The following is a 19,163-nucleotide window of genomic DNA, read 5'->3' as shown; positions in this document are numbered from 1 at the left end:
CCAGTTCCATGAATCAGGGTTTGTATCGGTAGTGCAAAGTCACTTTTCAGCAGTGGAAAGTCACTTTGACCCGTGCAATAAATTCCATGAATCAGGGCCAATAATGTTTTGGCATACAGCTCCCCTTAGCCCTAGCCAGCAAGTGGGCGATGGATCATGAGAGCCGTAGTAGATTACATCTGGAACTCCTCAGGTGCCTACCTAGTCTCGGGAGGATAGCTCAGGGGCAACACGCTCGTCTTGGAAGCAAGACGACGCAGAGCATCACAGGTTCGATCCCCAGGTCCGCGCTTAGAAACCTCTGGGTATTAAGCGCGTTATAAATAACCCATAACAATTACCCTGCACAGCTCATCTCAGGTGACAGGTCTTTGGGGAGCACACAGTGCAACATCATTGATACACTGTAAACACGCACAGATTGCAGTGTCTCCATGCATTTGCACAGACTTGCTTTGCCCTAGTTACCTGCAACACCATATCTAGTGGTTGGCATCCCCATGATCCTCTGTGAAGCTTCAGCTCTTGTCTAATCAGTGCCAAGGATAGAGGATGCTGTTTGGAGGGTGAATATTGGCAGTGTGAGGGTCTCTCCATCTCTCCCTCTCTTTTTTAATGTTCTTCCCAAAAGATCAGAAATCGGAGGACGATCTCGTTGTGGGGAACCTCTAAAATCTGTAGGTCTGCCTTTTTCTAGAGCCTTTCAAGAACTACACATCTTTAGAGTAGCCTCCACACACAGCCAACATCTCCCACCAGCTTCAGGATTACAACAATCCTGGACTCATTCAAGTCGGCTTTGTAGAAGAGATCATAAGGACCCAGTAAACAAATAATTAATGAGTATCCCATGAAAAATGTAAATGAAAAAACAAAGGCAGAAAAAACATGAAGGGATGGTTCATTTATCTTGGGAGCTAGAGGGAGGGGGGTGCCCTCATTACCTACATAGGACGGGTGGCAGGTAAGGTTACCAGACGTCCCTGTTTTTCCGGGACTCTCCCGGTATTTGGTGCTTTGTCCCCATTTCTCAAGATTATGTTCCCATTGGAATCTGCAGTGGTCCCAGTTTTTTGTAATAGGTCTTCATAGCTGGCGGGCAGGAATGCACAATCTCACACAGAAGAAATGCTGCATTTTATAACCTAAAATGGTGTTAGTTTGTGATAAATGAATTATAATATGTGTTTCTTAGACCCGTAACACTTAAACCCCCTTCTCCTCCAAACGCTACTGAAGTGTAGTCCCTTGATAGCTCGTCCTACTTTTATTTTAGTTGCCCTGTAGCGGTTTTTTACTCTTTTAATCTGGTCGCCCTAGTGGCAGGGGTATGTGGTAGCCTAGAGTTCTGGGGTTTACCTTGTGACAAGGTTATGGCCCCCAGTATGGGAACTGAGGGAGAGAAGTGAGAGGGCGTGGACATGCCCCATGGGGTGAAGGGGAAGTGCAATGGGATCCGTAGTTTGACAATTTAAAGATACTTTGGATTAATAGACTGGGCTGCTCCGAGCCAAAGAGAGAATAGTTGTGGGCAGAGAGCACACGCAGCACCAATACAGAGTCCCAGGGCACTGGTTGGGCAGGATCACCCCTGCCCGCCGCATGAGGAGACCTGAAGAGGGTTCTACTTCTTGCAAAAGTCGAACTTTAGAATTGCGGGTACTCAAGAAGTCCCGGAAAGTGTCCAATGCAAATGTACTAACCCCGGGCCACTACCCACTTTTACAATAGAGAGAGTCTAGTAAATTCTCCCAACATCTGGATTCGTGCTTTTCAAATCGCATGTTCCATTTTCTGCCTTTAAATCTAGCCCCGAGAAGCTTTTTTGGGTGAGCCTTTAGGAGCTTTAATCAGGAGATCACATGTGAGCGTGTTGGTAATAGCAATTGCAATGATTTTCATGCTAACTATTCTTGTGTTACTTGGAGAGGCTTCACATATGACTAGGTTCCGGCTCTGACCACACAATAGAGGGGGGCTACTGTACTGTAGGGGTACTTATTAGCCATGCAGGAGAACTGTGCGCCTCATTGTTATAATGCTCGCTCTTGCATAGCTCACTTAGAGAGAGAGAGAGAGAGAGAGAGAGAGAGAGAAAGAGAAAGAGAGCGAGAGAGAGAGAGAGAGAGAGAGAGAGAGAGAGAGAGAGAGAGAGAGAGAGAGTGTGTGTGTGTGTGTGTGTGGTGTGTGTGTGTGGTGTGTGTCTACAGCAATAATGCCCCTGCAGTGTGCTTCAGAAAATGCTGCAAAGGGAGGAAACCTTGCTTGGACAAACACATGGCTCTCAGAACCAGTTGGCTGGAGTGAAGGCTTCCCAGCTTATCAGCGTATACACAGAAATCTTTCTAACATGTAAGGTTTCTTATGAGGCAAATATTGAGATGTAACTTCCTGTGGGGTAAAATGGGCCATGGGTGTTTCCCACAGGCAGTAGCACCCTTCCGGCCATGCAAGCTGTAATAAGAACCTCTTTTAAGGGCGCTCTTCTTTCATGCACACAGCTTACAAGTGAATCTAAAAAGGGCACCTGGCTGTAGGGGGGCAATCACGTGCTTCCCTGTACCCCCAGCCAGCCAGCCCGTTTGCAGCCACACTGGGCACCTCTTGGACCTGTTTATAAATGGGGCACTGTCCTATCACAGAACGAGTGAGGGCTGCTGGGTCAGCCAGGGGTTCTGCCCCTTCTCCAATGAACTTTCCCACACACACTCCATCTGTCTCTCCTCTCCTTCTAGCCTCTCCTCATTCGGTTTCTCTTTCCCCTCCTCTTCCATCGCCTTCCCGTATTCCTTCCTCTTGTCTCCTTCTACTCTTTCCCTTTCCATCTTCCTTCTCCATCTCCTCCCTCTCGTTTTTCTCATCATTCTCCTTTCCCATTGTCTTCCTTCTCCTCCCTCATCACCTTCCACTCCTTTTCCTTCTTCTCATTCTACTCGTTCCTGTTGTCCTGTCCGTCCTGTTCCCTCCACCATTGTCTTCCTTCTCCTCCCTCTCATCGCCTTCCACTCCTTTTCCTGCCTTTTCTCATTCTGCTCTTTCCTGTTGCCCTCCCTTTCTCCCCCTTCCTGTTCCTCCAACATTGTCTTCCTTCTGCTCCCTCACCTCACCTTCCACTCCTTATCCTTCTTCTTCTCATTCTCCTCTTTCCTGTTACCCTCCCCTTCTCCTCCTTCCAGTCTTCCTTCCCCCTCATCACCTTCCACTTCTTTTCCTTCTTCTTCTCATTCTACTCTTTCCTGTTACCCTCCCCTTCTCCTCCTTCCTGTCTTCCTTCCCCCTCATCACCTTCCACTCCTTTTCCTTCTTCTTCTCATTCTACTCTTTCCTGTTACCCTCCCTTCTCCTCTTTCCTGGTCCATCCATCTTTGTCTTCCTTCTCCTCCCACTCATCACTTTCCACTCCTTTTCTTTCTCATTCTACTCCTCCCTGTTCCCCTGTCCCCTTTTCTCTTCTCCTTATCCAGCTCCCCCACCCCCTTTTCTTTCTTCTCCCCATTCTAACCTTCCCCTTTTCCTTTAGCGCTTTCTGATGTAGTGTAGCGCTTTTTTTCTCCAGATGGATGCCCTACTGTGAGGTGATTTTCTGCCCTAGGACCTGCGTTAGGCCCTCTCCCCCATGCCATTTCTTCAAGCACTGGATAAACTGCTTGCTAATTTCATTACAGCCCGCATGGCTTCACATATCGGCCTGCCCTTCTCCCCAATCGTCTGCATTTCACCCAGGACCTCGAGGATAAATAACATTAATGTGATGGACGTATCAGCAAAATCTGAACCGAACGATTGGCAACCGGTTCCCGTTAAACTCAGCCGGGGCGGTGCTTAACGCCGCCCCCTGCGGCCGCACCCTGTCACCTCTCATTACCATTATATTTTATTTCAGCGATGGTCCTGGGGGGGGATTCGGAAGTGAGGATGTCGGTCTCACAACATCACTGCAGCCAGTGTCAAAAGGTCCTGGGGTGACCACATGACACCATTCGTACATGCCATATAAAATAAAACAGGAGTATGGAGACAGGAGTATGGAGGGGAAACCTTTTAATAATAAATACACAGAGGTGTAGATAACGAGATGCAAAGGCTCCAGGATAAACAGTTGTGTAGAGCCCGGTGCCTCGGGTCATAGATACGCAGCAGATATGTTGCTACACAATGTCACAGAATCACAACTAGTTGTTGTCACAAGGCCAAGAATACACAGACCCTGATGGAATCCTAAACAAAAAAGACAGTGACCTCCTCTAGATTAGATTACTGGTCGAAAAGGTGCTCCACTGTAATGTGTAGGTCCATGCCAAGGCCATTTGGTAGAGACAACCTCATAATTGACACCAAACATGTGCGGAGTAAAAACAGACCACAGTAAATTCTGAGTCAATTACAGGCAATCCAGAAAACTCTAGTTTCAAGTGTAAGTGTAATGGGTTATTTATAACGTGCTTAATACCCAGAGGGTTCTAAGCGCGGACCCAGGGATCGAATCTTTGTTGCTCCGCATCGTCTTGCTTCCAAGGGGAGCGTGTTGCCCCTGAGCTATCCTCCCGAGACTGTGACGTGAAGTGTGAAGTGAACCAGGCTCCTAATACTTCTTGGTGGCCTTTTGACATTCTGGGCATTTACATCCGGGTGACAGGCATCCCTTTCAGTCTTAATTACTTCCGGGTGACTTTCAACGTCACTTACCACTTCGGTGGTGATAACGCGCGGTACAAATATCCTTTAACATTAACATTCTAGGCCAAGTCCTTTCATGGTAAAACCCTCCCTGAGTGGTCTTTACTGCCAGGAAATGCCTGATCGCTCTCAACCTCTTATGGAGCATAGCACAGGTCACTCTGCAGTTGTTGATGTGTCCAACTGACCTTATTGGTGGGAGAGGCCGTAGCACCTGCACCACCGCACGCTGTGACCAGGATGTGAACATTGTGGCTGTAGGCTGCTGAATCATTCCTTCTCAGCTAGGTTCCCCTTCTAACTCTGCCATGGATTGAATGTGGCCCTTCAGTGAAGCTGAGGCCTCTGACCAATTTGTTTTGTCATGGCAGGCACCAAGGTGGCCCATCTCCTGCCATGGGTTCCCAACCGCACAATCTTTGTCTCTTACATCCTGATTTGCCATCTTTTAAGTGCATCCCGTAAGCCCTCCTTGTCGCTTGAGTGATAAATGAGTGAGGGTCCATGATCACGCTTTTCCATTTCCTGCAAGGCGATAATGAGGTAAGTACCATACTATTCTCAATTGCTGGTAGGTCCATAACTTTACAGGTTGTGATGTCATTTCCAGTGACATTTCATTCTTCTGTATATCTCTTAATTTGGAAGGCGTCCATGCTGGGACATACTTTATGGTTTGCTTGGAAACCATCTTAACTTCTGGTCTCTTGGTGCACCTTCCTTTTATGGGTGGGCGTATGCTTTGCACCCGTTCGATGGTGGTCCCCTGTGTCCTCTGTGCCACTAGTCCTTGTTTAAATGTAGAAGACACAACCCACCTCCTAAACTTTGCCCTTTCATGTCCTGTCCTTCTGTTGAGTGTGGCCACAAGTATATCCATTGGAACATCGACAAGTGGTGCCTTTTTCCATGCAGTCATAAGTAACCCTCACAACTGTGATGAATCCGATGATGTCATCATTCCTTTCCCGGAGGTAGCTGCAACCAAATTCTGTCCCTGGGGGGATCCCTTGTCCTGCAAGGGAGGATCACATGAGGGGAGGCGACCCTGAGGGGGATGGGCAGGCATCATCAGATGCGTCATGGTATCCCCTTTCCCTTTGAGGTATCCTCCCTCCATTCCTCGTACCATGATGGCATATTGTAGTAATTCCCTTCAACAGTTTGCCAAGCCTGCCGACAGAATCTTTCAATAGCCATCCTTTGTAAGTACTGAGACGAGGAAGAGGGATGGAGTAATGAAGAGAGCCAGAAACAGCAAACCAGGGCAGCAGTCTAGTGTTTGGAAGCTATTGAACAGTGCTGAGAAGTTTAAAATGGACACAGCTGGGGGAGAAAGAGAGAGACACTCTGTAACGTATGCTGAGCGGAACAAAGAAAGGCATAGACGTTGATAAAATGAGCAGCGAGGCTATGGTGATATGAGTTTCAGAGATGCAGGGAGGCTATTCCAGAGGGAAGCACCAGCTGAAGAGAGAGATCTGCTCCAACTCATTGCTTGGAAAAGCGACTGACCCTCAATTTATTGGAGGTGGAGGAGTGAAGTGCTGAAGTAGGAAGATATTTCAGAAGAGAAAGCAGAGGTATTTTGGTCCAAGGCCCCAGAAGGCCTTGTGGACAATGCAAAGGGTCTTGAACTTGATCCTTGCAGCCACTGGGGGCCAATGAAGAGAGTTCAGTGCTAGAGAGATACGATCCCTGGACTTGAGGCCAAGGACAAGTCTTGCAGTCCTGTTCTGGATCAGCTGCAGAGGATGGAGAGTAGAAGCAGGCAGATTTAGAAAGAGGCTGTTGCAATAGTCCAGCCCAGAGAGAACCAGAGCTCTGGAGACAGTGAGCTTCTGGGGGAAAGTGAGGACAAGAAGAATACCTCTGAGGAGGTGCAGCTGGTAGTTTGACTTCTTAGAGACGTCGGAAATATGAGAAGAGAAGGAGAGTGAGGAATCGAAGATAACCCCAGAGGTTCTTGGCCTCGGCCAGAGAGTGGCGGGAAACAGGCTGCAGGGGAGCCAATGAGGAGGATCTCACCTTAGAGTTACTTTTAGAATGAGGGGGATAGGATAGTATTTTGGACACAGGAAATGTTTGCTTTGGACATCTTGACACAGGACAGACCCTTAGTTTGGTTGCGGTACGGAAATACCTCATAGATTAGGGACAGTAAGATCAGCGGCATCGTTCTCGCCTTGGAAGCAAGACGACACGAAGCAACACAGGTTTGATCCCCGGGTCCGCGCTTAGAAACCTCTGGGTATTTAAGCGCGTTCGCAACTAAAACAAACAAAAAAAATAACAATTCCTGTAACAGCGCCTCGATGCCCGCGGGCTGTGTGAGCGCTTTAAAAATGCAAAATAATAATAATAATAATAATAATATCATTTTCCAAACCCCTTTATTCTTTAAATTAAAGTTTATGGCAACCACCATGAGTGCTCTGTGTCGGTGTCCCATTCCTGGTTCCTCACACCACCCAGCCTGAGCATCGGGTATAGCAACCACCATGTACCAACTCACTCCCTTTGTTAATGTCCTGTGCTGACACCCCTTCCTGCCAGGTTTTTTTGTAAGTTAGCCATCTACTAAAAGGAGCACTGGACATAAGCTCTGCGTTCTCCTTATCCGTGGTGAGCAGGAACTCTCTCCAGGGAGCGTTGTGCTAGCACGTTGCATGCTGCACATCTACTTCTCAATGAAACCCGTTCTAGCAGGGACATCATTTGGGGGTCGCAGCTGCGACCCCTCAGGTCTTCCTTGCTACCCAGAAAAAAAGAAAAACCTTTTTATAAGCTCCTTGGCTGTGCCCAGCGCCATGTGGCTCTTTGTTTCCGGAGTGTCAGACTTTCTTGTTCAGACCTCTTAAAAAAAACAGGGGGTTACACAAGTGTAACACTTTGAGCAGTGACCCTAAATAAGAAAGAATAGGAATAACAAATCATTTGTCTTTCTGGAATTCTATACAATAATTGCTAGACTCATTAAAGGTTTATTTCAGACACACTTCAGGGGTGAGTCACTGATTTAGTCTGTTCTTAAACACCTCAACTCTGCCTTTGACCCTTCTGAGGTTGATAAATGAGTACCAACACAGGTTGGGTGATATTGTATGTATATTTGTTCTATATAAAGTGCTGAAGCATAAGTGCTATATAATAACACATCATTATCATTTGGCCTTGGAAGTCTGCTTGCATTCACTGTAATTTGGTAATATGGGCCCATACACACTGAAATTAACGATACCTATGGTGATCCATTCTTGTATGAAATGTTTTATCTTTTTATTTAATTGGTTATTTATAGCACGCTTAATACCCAGAGGTTTCTAAGCACGGACCCGGGGATCGAACCTGTGTTGCTCCACGTTGTCTTGCTTCCAAGGTGAGCACTTTGCCCCTGAGCTATCCTTCTGGCCCTCCCCTACCACATTATAGTGATATTCTAACCATATCTTTCATAGTGTACTTATGAACAATGCTATATGATGCCACGTCCTGTTTTGTCCAGGGGTGAAAGGTTGTGTTCCATCGCTTCCTGTGATGTCACTTCCTGGGTGGGGTCAAATGACATCATCAGAGGTCAAGGGCCGTGTGATGTCACTTCCGGCATTTTGGTGAAGTGACGTCCCTGCATTCTTGATGTGCCTATTGGTCCTTTGTACACTCCCCCACACACAAAGTTAGTCCTGAAGGTGTACTTTCATGGGACCAGTCAATCTTGATAGTCTGAAGCGGCCCATGGCAGCTGCTGTTGCCAAGCTAACAAGGCTCTTCTAAGCTACAGTCATGCTCAATGGCTCCTATACATTTCTGTCCATGATGCCTGCTATAACTCAGTGAAATATTTTCACCAGCTAGTTTTGTGATGCAACGGAACCCTGTGATGGCCATCCTAAATACAATGCTGTCCCCTGACTAAGGCTCAGTTGCCCATATTATGATTGCCATAACCGTAGCAGGTAAACTGGCCAATCTGGCAGCTCCATCATTTGCCATGAGGCATTTTCCTTTCTTGGTCAATTATATAATCAGGGATTGAAATAGAGCAGGAACTGAAAGGGCTCTTTGTGATATTTCCGCATTTTAACAACAACAAAAAAGACCGATTTCTTTAGGCCAATTTGGGGTGGCCTTTAAAATGCTGAAATAAGACATACTGAACACCCCACCCGCAAAGGCGATCCCACACCCACCCTGTGCTGCTCGATTTATAGAAGTATCTGGATGTTACCCCAGAATCCCTGCCTTTCATCACCCACCACCCCCTTCCCAGATTTCTCTCCCAGGCTGTCTTTTTTGGCGGGAAAGTCACTCCATACGGCTAAAGGCAGCTCTCAATATGAATCACCTAGAGAGCAGGAGTTACTTCGGTTCATCGTGGTGTTGGTGCAGCAAATTCAACTCCCATATGAGAAGCAAAAGTATTGGCCACTCTTCTTCTAGGGTGCCCGGATGTGCATAATAAAAAACTGAGACAGGACACCATAATAGAAGTAGGACTACAGTGTGGCTGTGGCTGACAACACAAAAGTAGGACTACACTTCAGCTGAGAACACCTCACACTCTGGAGTATCATAACATTTTGAATAAGAACACCTGATATCAGCCCTTCGAAACAGTAGGTCTTCAGCAAAAATCTCAGGAAACTTGCCATGTTCGGAATCTAAATGTTTACTGACTATGATTGTGTGCCATTATCATTGTTGTTTACAGAGCACAAAAACCCTTAGTAGGATATTTTGCTCAATCCACAAAGCAGTTAATGTAGGAACAAAAAAAAGGTTCTGTTCCACCATGTGCATGGAGCGTGCAGTTAAAGTAGAGCTCCACGTACTGAGCTGCAAGCGTTTGCTTAAATATAATATCAACCGAAGCACTGTACGTGTCGGTGCTTTGGGTGACAATATGTTTAAACAAACAACACTTTCCCGGTGCGGAGGTCCACGGGCCACAGGTTGTGCCTAAAAGGGATCTGTGCCCAAGGTGCCACGCTCAAACAGCCGGTGCCAAAAGCGCTGTGCCCCAACATGGCGTACCGGCCAGCACGGCTGCAGCGTATGTTGCCTGCACCTCTATCACCCCCTAAAGTCTGAGGCCGCCCTCTGATCTGTTAATGAGGCCGATCCTTTGAGGAGAGAAACACACAGTTACTAATGTGGCATCTTGAATGTAAAACACCCAGTGGCTTCCGTACACATCTGTATTAAGTGGCCAATGGCAAAACATTGCCTGTACGGCCGGATATCTTATGCATAGTACGACGGTACTGTGCTGTGCTGCCACTGTTTGCATGTTCTGTCTCGCGGGCATATCTTATGCATAGTAATGATGCCAGTGGAGTTGAATCCAGGAACTGGCAGCTGCCAGTGAACAAATCCCTTGTGTAGATCCTACTTTTTAAAGTCTCTATTCCCTCCTTTACTTTCCTCATCGAATTTCGCAAACAGTGGCACAAGTTCTTCGGGGTCACTCTGTGGAAAACAGGACCTGATCCTCCGTGCGCGTCTACATATCTCAGCCAATAACTCTCTGATTCCAGGGGTGGCCTGGGAGGGCTATAGCACCGGGTCTTTTAGTTGTAGCCCCGGATAGAAGCTCAGCTGCTACATCCAAAAGGCTAGCTAGCCCCGAGTCCCAACATTAGCATAGCCCCAGATCTTTTCCAGACCTAGCAACACCACTGTCTGATACGTTGTTTCACTCTATTTGGCTAGTCCATGCACTGCATGTGCCATAAGTACTAACACGTATCTGCCACATTGAACGAGTCCAGTGGCGTTGCTAAGGTGGGGCTCTGGGAGCTATAGCCCCGGGTCTTTTGGTTGTAGCCCTGGATAGAAGCTCAGGGTTTACAACCAAAAAGGCTAGCTAGCCCCTAGTCCCGATGGTCCCAAAATTAACGCAGCCCCGGATCTTTTCCAGACCTAGCAACACCCCTGAACGAGTCACTATTTTAAGGCTCTAAACAGACAAAGTCAACCTTACCATATATTACTATTATGCGTTTCCCTGATCTTCACCCAAGGACCATCTCTACACCTCGCCCAAGGATTGTGAGAGTCACATCCATTCCATTGTCCCATCCCTGTTTGAAATTAATCGCTCCAATGAGGCTCGCCCACGCCCCAAGGCCTATCCTATCCTTGTCTATTACTTCTCCAAGACCCATTCCCACCTAAGTCAATTCACTCCTTTGAGGTCTTGATGATAGCGTTTGACTCGTTAGATGATTGCGTGGACCTTTTCCAAAGATATTTCTTTACCCTAGACCCCAAAACAGGACAGCCTGCTGCAAATAGGTCCAACGGTTTAATATTTATAGGCTGGTTAAAACGTTTATTTCTTTTTACTTTTTACTTTGGTTTTCACTTTGAGAAAATGAGCACAGCTTAAACGGCTGGACATATTTGGTTCACATTTGCTTATAAAATGGCACAAAGCAGTGCAGATGGGCCTTTTGTTGTTTTCGTGTCCAGTAGTAATAGCCAAATTCGTTAGCGAGCAGAGTGCCCCCCAGCACCATAATCGTTTACATACCTCCAAAAAGGTCTGGGGGCCCATTTATATATCTCCCATGGTGCATTGCAGCAACTGAGACTTTTCAGAATTGAAAAGCCACCATTTTTTTCAGTGATGCGTAGATACATTATAATACTCTTGAAATGAGATTAGAAAGCGTTAATGGTGATGTTTGCTTTCAGGATGGATGTAGGGAGGCTGAAACAGCAGCAAGTGGGAAGTTTGAGAGTTTGTGGTGGACATGGTATAATATATCTTTTAATTTGTTTTTGCCTTTTCATGAGAATGATTCAACCGAGAAATTGATTTTTGAAACACGTCACAAAAATGATACCCCGGTTGAAATGATAATCGGACGAGGCTCAAGGAAGTATGCTGTCAGGGTAGATGTGGGGAGAGTAAAATAATAGCATTTGTGCGTTTTGAAGTTTGTGGTGGGGTTAAGTCATACTTCTAGGTGTTTTCGTCCTCTCGCAAGTATAAATGGCGTATTCATAATGATCTTGTGCGCGAGCAGTGCTGTGTCTTTGCCTTCTCACTAGAAAAACCTGCACTACATTCTTTCCGTAAATTCTCGTGCTAAAATCTCATGAGAACAAGTGGGCTTCCACAAAAATCTTTTTCAAAATGTATGCTAAAACAATCCCAATTAAGCACGCTCCCTTGTCCCTGATCGTCATTATAGAAAAGTGGCCTCAGGCCATGTCCAGAGAGCCACGGACCAATAATGTCAAATATCCCCATGTGTAGCGTAGAAACAATAATGATAATATAAAATATGGCATCTGGGATGATATGAAAAGTAAAAAAACTTTAGTACTATGGGTAGTGTAATAAATAGCATAACAAAACCCTTGAAAGAGAGAAAATGCTTTAGTTTAAGTGACATTAAGGTGACTGTTCAAAAGGCCTTGACATTCGGAAGCTTTGGAACCTACACCCCTTTAACTCTGAACCCCTGATGCACAGCCCATAAGCACACTGAAAGCAGTATAGTCGACATCAATGATAGTACCATAGATGACATCACTTATTACATCATCAAGGTAATGTAGACCACACTGATGGAATCACATATGACATCACTGAGAACATCAAACTGTATATCACAGGAAATTACCATACACAGTAACATTTTCTATTTGTCTATTTAAAGATATATTACAAACTTATTGTACAGGTGCATGTGTACAGACATTGCAAATTAGGGCACATGCTGGCTTGGTGTGCATTAATCAATTATCATTCTAGGCTCTCTTAATGTTAGATGAGGCCACCAATACTTAAGCAATATGCCCTGAGCAGCGGGGGCATTACCGACTCAGGTAATGGCCTGGGGCCCATAGTTAATGAAGGCCCTAGGGAATTACCAGAGTCCTTAATGCCCCTGCCGCAAGGGACATATAGCTATTAGTACCCCGACCCGCAAGATCTGCGTGACCGGGGCACTAAAAGCATTTTTCTTTTGTCCCGAAACGCTGCAGTGTTTTGGGACAGAAAAAAAAACGACCAAGAAAAATGGCCACCGGGAAAGGGAAACTGACACTTTCCATGGCGGCCATCGGGAGCGGACGCGCTGGGAACAGAAGTGTTCGCTGCGCGTCTGCTCCCGAAAAAATAGAAGGTAAGTGGGGTTGAGAGGGCAGAAGGGAAAATAAAAATAAGAACAAAAAACCAAAAACAAAAACGTACTTGTGTTCCCGCTGGGGGACGATGGAAGCCTCCAGCCTGTGTGGAGGCTCGGAGCGGGGATGGCCCCGCTCCGAGTCTTCACACGGCTGGAGGATGCCATTGTCCCCCACCGGGGACAAAGCAGGCTAAAGGTAAGTGGGGTGGGGAGGGGGAGGACAAACAAAAAATAAAATATACCCGAATCACGTATTAGGTAAGGGGGCTGGGGACAGCGAGGAGGTGGGAGGGGAGGGAAGGGAATACAAAAAAAAAAGATATCTGAGTCCCTGGCAGAGGGCGAAGGCAGCTTCTCAGCCGCGTGGAGGTTCTGAGCGGGGATAGCCCCGCTTCGTGCCTGCTCATTGGCTGAGGGGCTACCATGCCCCCCGCTGGGAACAATGGCCGTGGAATCCCAGCTGAGGGATTCCCGGCCAGCTAAACCCCTGGTGAGGACCAATCAGAATGCTTGTTTCATTCTGATTGAGCCGTCGCCGGTTACTAATTAAGCAATATGCCCCGAGCGGCGGGGGCATTACCGATTCAGGTAATGCCCCTAGGCCCATATTTATAGACCCAAGCGAAGCGAGGGCCTTAACGGAAGGCCCCGGGCATTACCTGCCACTCCCGCATATTGCTATTATTACCCCAGCCCGCAAGATCTGCGTGACCGGGCCACTGCAGCATTTCAGGACAGAAAAACAATCAAGAAAATGGCCACTGGGAAAGGGAAAACGGAGTCCGTTTTCCCTTTCAATGGCGACCATCGGGAGCGGATGCGCTGGAAACATTTCTGTTCCTAGCGTGTCCGCTCCCGAAAAAATAAAGAGAAGGAAAGTGGGGTTGGGAGGGAGTGACAAAAAATAGGAAAAAAAATTTACCTGATTCCCCGGCAGGGGACGATGGAAGCCTCCAGCCGTGTGGGATGGCCCCGCTTCGAGCTGCCAAAGGAGGCAGAAGGTAAGTGAGGTAGGGAGGGCGGGGAGATGGGATGAAAGGGACCAAAAAAAAACACACACATACCCGAGTCCCCAGCGTGGGGCGAAGACAGCTTCTCAGTCGTGAGGAGGCACGGAGTGGGGATAGCCCTTCTCATTGGCTGAGGGGCTGGCACGCCCCCCGCCGGGAACAATTGATGTGGAATCCAGGCCAGGGGATTCCCGGATGGGTAGTGCCCCAACAAGGGCCAATCAGAACGCCTGTTTCATTCTGATTGCACCCTCGCCGGGTACTAATACACTAAACACAATTATATAGTTGCTTAATTACATTTTTCTTTAAAGATGCTTTTTTTTAAATATGAAAATGAGGTGATAACATGTTACTTGCGTCTATCTAAGTAACTTGTCTTTCATGGCAGTAAACACATGTTAATTTAAAGACAGACAATTTTAAAAAAGCCATGTGAACATAATCATCATATGTTTAACGCATTTCGGTCATAAGATCACATTCAGAAGTAACAGCAGGCTAAGAGAAAATAAGAGAAAAATGAACAAAAAATGAACAAAAAAGGAAACCAATTCAGTAAGTTGTCAAAAGTAGGATACGATTTCCCCCTCCCCACGCCTACCCTAATATGCAACCACTCCTTTCCTGCCAAATTCAGGCACAATTATTTTTTGGGTTTCTACGTGCTTCCCATGGTAATCCCTCGCATTGAGCCAGAAAAAAGCCGGCCTTTCCTTTCTGAAAAGCCTCACTGCTGCAATGCCCCATGAGGAGATGTGTGGGCCGGGGGCAACAAACCCAAAAAAAAGGAATATCTGCAACACTTTGTGCCAAACTTGTTTCTTTTTTGGTACAAATCTGCCAATCAGTTTTTACGCTATGAGTGCTTTAATCTATGGACAAACGAATGAAAGTGTGCATAAAAGAGCTTGTTTTTGTTTCTAATTTTTAAATCATTTAACCAATTTCCCTCAAATTTCCCCTTTTGGTGGGGCCCATGCCAGACAAGTCTTTGGAAAACGTCATCCAAATCCATCCAGCGAAAGTGTGCCCAACTTGTTTCTTATTTGGTGCAAATCTGTCCAGTGGTTTTGAAGGTGTGGGTGTTAAATGGAAGTACCTGTTTCTCTATGAGAAAAATAATGGGAATACACCTGAAGCAGATGTGTTTGTTTCCTTTATAATTTTTTTTAACGTTTAACGAATTTTCACCAACATTTAACGCTTGGAGGGGCCTGTGCCAGACATTTAATTTTGAACATTTCAACTGAATATGTCAAAAGGCATTAATTAGCAATAGAATCTTGTAACAAGTCAATGCAAACAGGTTTTAGTTTAACTTCACCTCCCTAATTATTTTGCTTAGCAAAGGTGGCGAGCCTTTAGTTCTTTGCAGAGATTAATGAGGTGCACATCATGCAAGGCCCTATCACATTGCTGCAAATAGTCTGCACCAGCCTTGGAAGTGTATGTACACAGTCAATCCATGCTCAGCTTTAATCGCTATCAATGGATAAAGTGCTACCTGATAACCAATATAGTTAATTGCTTAGGTATTTACAAAGATATCGAAGTCAAATAAGGTGCGCCGGGCCCTCACCTGCAAGGAAGGACTGCAAACAAACATGGTTACGTGAGGGCTGCAATGAGTGCTTGAAGGCATCCTGATCCTAGCCTTCTTCCATGCGCTGAGTCACAGAAAGCCTTGCTCAGGCCGGTGGCATCAACCCACGTCCGACCGCACATGGGCAGTGTTTGATGACGTGATGGCCACCCTGAGAAACGCTCTGCACACTATTCGCCACTCTACTCTTTGAAAATGTTCGGCGGCAGCCATCTTACACTCACCCTCAGAACCCACCCAGCGGGTAGTGCTCGAATGATGCATTTGGAGGCCATGGGATTTCCCAACAGACCTCTGCCTCCCAAAGGCCAACACGATTGGGGCAGAATGCGTCAGATGATCGGGCAGGGTCTGGTGCGGAACTGCCAGTCCAGAGATTTAAGGTCCAAAATGTTATACGAGGATAGACTCAAAAATGGGAAGATGTAGAAATTAATAGAGAGTGGGGGAAGGGTAGATACTGCATGACAGGCATTCAAATGCCATGGAAAACAGAGACAGTACAAGAAGCAGCCTTTTCCAGTGGAAGATCACTCCTAGAGCCGGTGGGCAATATATATAGGACCTGGACCTCGATCAGGTGAAACATTATTTCCACCCAGGGAAGGGCGCTCAGCCAATCAGATGGCTGGAAAAGCAGGCATGTACACACTGGGTACACCTGCATTTTCCAGCCACCCTAGGCCCTTTCCTGGGTGGCGCCATATTGATTGTGGGGAGGCCACAGGGAGCCTCCCCCTGTTGCCTCCACCACTCCTCCCTTCCCCCACCACCAAAGACACCCCACGCCCTTTCCCCACCCTCTCCACGTACCTACTGGACCAGAGCTTTGTGCTCGGTCCCTGTGCTTCTCTCCCCTGTGGCCGCTGCCATGGGAATAGAAAAGGGCCTGTTTTCTTTGGTGGCAGCCATATTGTTTTTTTTTTTTTACGGGAGATTGAGCTTGTGCAATATGCGCAGAGCCCACCTCCCATAAAAAATAAATAAACTATTCACACCACAGACAAACCCCGGTGTACGAATAACAATCACCTCCTTGTCTGGGGCATACATGGCCGTCAACGGCCCACATCCTTCGCTGAGGCCCTTGCTTTACTCTGACCCGCCTAGCCATTACAAGCCATGAATGCCCCCTGACAAAGGGGTGATTGCTACAGAAACACTGGCAGGTTGGTGACCCTATGAAAGACCATACCATCAAAGGGGGACTAAAGAGAACAGATAAGTATAAAATCTGGTGGAAAAACATAGATGTAAATGTACTGAAAATCTCACTAAAGCTGGATGCCATGCCAGGTTCTATGTTTCTGTAGAATTCTGAATACTTTCACCATTGGCAGATGTAAGAAAACCCAAGAAGGTATGAATAGGATTTAGCATGGTGTTGGGAACCGCTGGCTGAGGGGTGGCGTGTCTGTGTTTACATGTTTGTCTGTAGTGTCATGTGTCCAAGCTTTGACACCGGATGTTGGACAATGGCTAACGCAAGGCTACTTGTGTCTTCTCCCCACTGCAGAACTCCAGCGCCGATCACCGCATCAGGCTTGACCTTGGACTCTGGGACAAATTTAGCGAGCTGGCGACTAAGTGCATTATTAAGATTGTAGAGTTTGCTAAGCGATTACCCGGCTTCACCAGCCTGACCATTGCGGACCAGATCACCCTGCTGAAGGCTGCGTGCTTGGACATCTTGGTAAGTGGACGCCATGATTCTTCTTTGCTGTATTATGCGGCACACGCAACTCCTCAAAACCTTTTTAGGATGTGCCTCTTACTCTCCATCATATTCTCCATTTGAGGAATTTCGAGAATGAGATTTTCTTCTTCGCCGTTTATTCAATCCTAGAGAACAAGTGAAAATCAACACAATCTACATTGCAGTCTAAGTCTATTATCATGTTTGCAATTATGTATTTTTTTAATCTGTTTGTATTGTATGAACAGTATTTTTCAGTGGGAACTACCATTCTTTAGGGGTCACACAGCAAGCAGTAGTTTTTCTTCGGTCTTTCTTCTGGACAGGAGTTTGAGTCCAGCTTTCAGTGTAGGAGTAGACTCATCCTGGAAAAACAGGCTGACTGTCACTCACCTTAACCCTAGGAACTTCATTGGTTTTTTATAACACGCTTTATACCCAGAGGTTTCTAAGCACGGACCCAGGGATCGAACCTGCGTTGCTCTGCATCGGCGAGCGTGTTGCCCCGGAGCTAGACTCCCGAGACTAACTAGGGGCATACAAGGTATGTGCATCCTTGAACAGGCCTTACCGGGGTAAACTGGTCAGGGAAATTTCAAAAATACTACAGGCCTGACCCCTAAAGTGTGTGATGGATCTTTCGTCTCCCGTTCCCTTCCACCTATATCCCATATAGCTACTGTTCTTTGCAGTTCCCTTCCACCTATATCCCAAATAGCTACTGTCCTTTTCAGTTCCCTTCCACCTATATCCCATATAGCTACTGTTCTTTGCAGTTCCCTTCCACCTATATCCCATATAGCTACTGTTCTTTGCTGTTCCCCTTCCACCTATATCCCATATAGCTACTGTCCTTTGCAGTTCCCTTCCACCTATATCCCATGTAGCTACTGTTCTTTGCATGTTGATCTATATTTTCTTCTATTTATTTAGTTCCACTGCTACATTTCCTGGTTCATTCACGCATGTGACTTGACTACCTGTGCAACATAAGTCTCTCTTGGCCCTCTCTCCTGCTAATTTCCATGATATATCTCTTCTCCCCTCTCTCTGGAGGCTTCTCGGACAGGTGGTATATTCTCAGGGTGTGTAACAAACAAACTACCTCACTATATGGACACAAACATGCTTCATTGCTCCATCCAATATTTATGTTCATTCCACTCAATCTTCCCTATCTGCAGACTTCTCTAGATCAATAGATTCGTCTGTGCTATACCTTCTCATCCTCTCTGCTGCACTGGACCCAATCACATCACCCAATGTTCCGCTCTTTCCTCCATATGGCGGATCAGTGTTTTCCTAGCTCTCTTATCATTTCTTCAACAACACTTATTCGGTCCTCCAGGGAAGGCACATCTATTTTACTCCTTTTTCTTCTTTGTGAAATTCCCCAGGGTTCTGATCGTGATCCTCCTCTGTTTTGGACATATGTTACGCCGCACTCCTCTATTGCCTCTTACTTTGAACTCCCTTGTTATTTCCAAGCAATTGATTCCCAGATCTTTGACTCCTCTTTTACTGATGAATTACACCCTTTGATATCGCTGTGTCTCCTATGCGACTCTGGATATCGTCCAAATCTTTATATCTCAACTCTACTAAACCAGATGTTTTGGTGTATTCTTGTGATGAATAAACTTCGGGGGCACCAGTGGGCCAGGGATGAATATCGGTTTTTAAACCATCGATCAGCCTCACACCTCTAGTACACCAGAAGGGATCTGAAAAGATTGGAAACACAAGTCAATTATCAAAATCTTTGTCCAAAATGGGTAACGTGAACGGAACGGCAGGTTTATCTCCACAAGGTCGTGGATCACTAGTTAGTTGCAAAACAGTGAAAATACAATTATTACCCAATGATAAAAAGGGACTGTCCAGTCAACCCACTACGAAATACAACCCACCCTATAAAGAAATGCAGAGGACCGACAATTTCAAAGAAGGAAAAGGGCTGCACTCTGGATACTGACAGGAGGGTAGTCGTTAAAGTAATTAATCGTCCTAGTTCGACGATACTTTGTTTC

The 19,163-nt window shown here is 46.3% G+C and overlaps 1 protein-coding gene across 1 annotated transcript in view; it reads left to right on the top strand.

Annotated features, from left to right (window-relative positions):
• RARB (retinoic acid receptor beta) overlaps positions 1-19,163 on the top strand; it is a 544,674-nt gene that overhangs the window by 288,167 nt on the left and 237,344 nt on the right. The window contains exon 5 of the mRNA XM_069648851.1: positions 16,954-17,130. Within this exon, the coding sequence (XP_069504952.1) occupies positions 16,954-17,130 (177 nt within the window). The remainder of the gene's footprint in view (positions 1-16,953; positions 17,131-19,163) is intronic.

Source organism: Ambystoma mexicanum, chromosome 2q (assembly GCF_040938575.1).
Source record: "Ambystoma mexicanum isolate Mex_15411 chromosome 2q, UKY_AmexF1_1, whole genome shotgun sequence".
NCBI classification, from domain to species: domain Eukaryota; kingdom Metazoa; phylum Chordata; class Amphibia; order Caudata; family Ambystomatidae; genus Ambystoma; species Ambystoma mexicanum.
The sequence above is the reverse complement of the archived record's forward strand: the minus strand, read 5'-3'. Positions and strand labels throughout refer to the sequence as shown.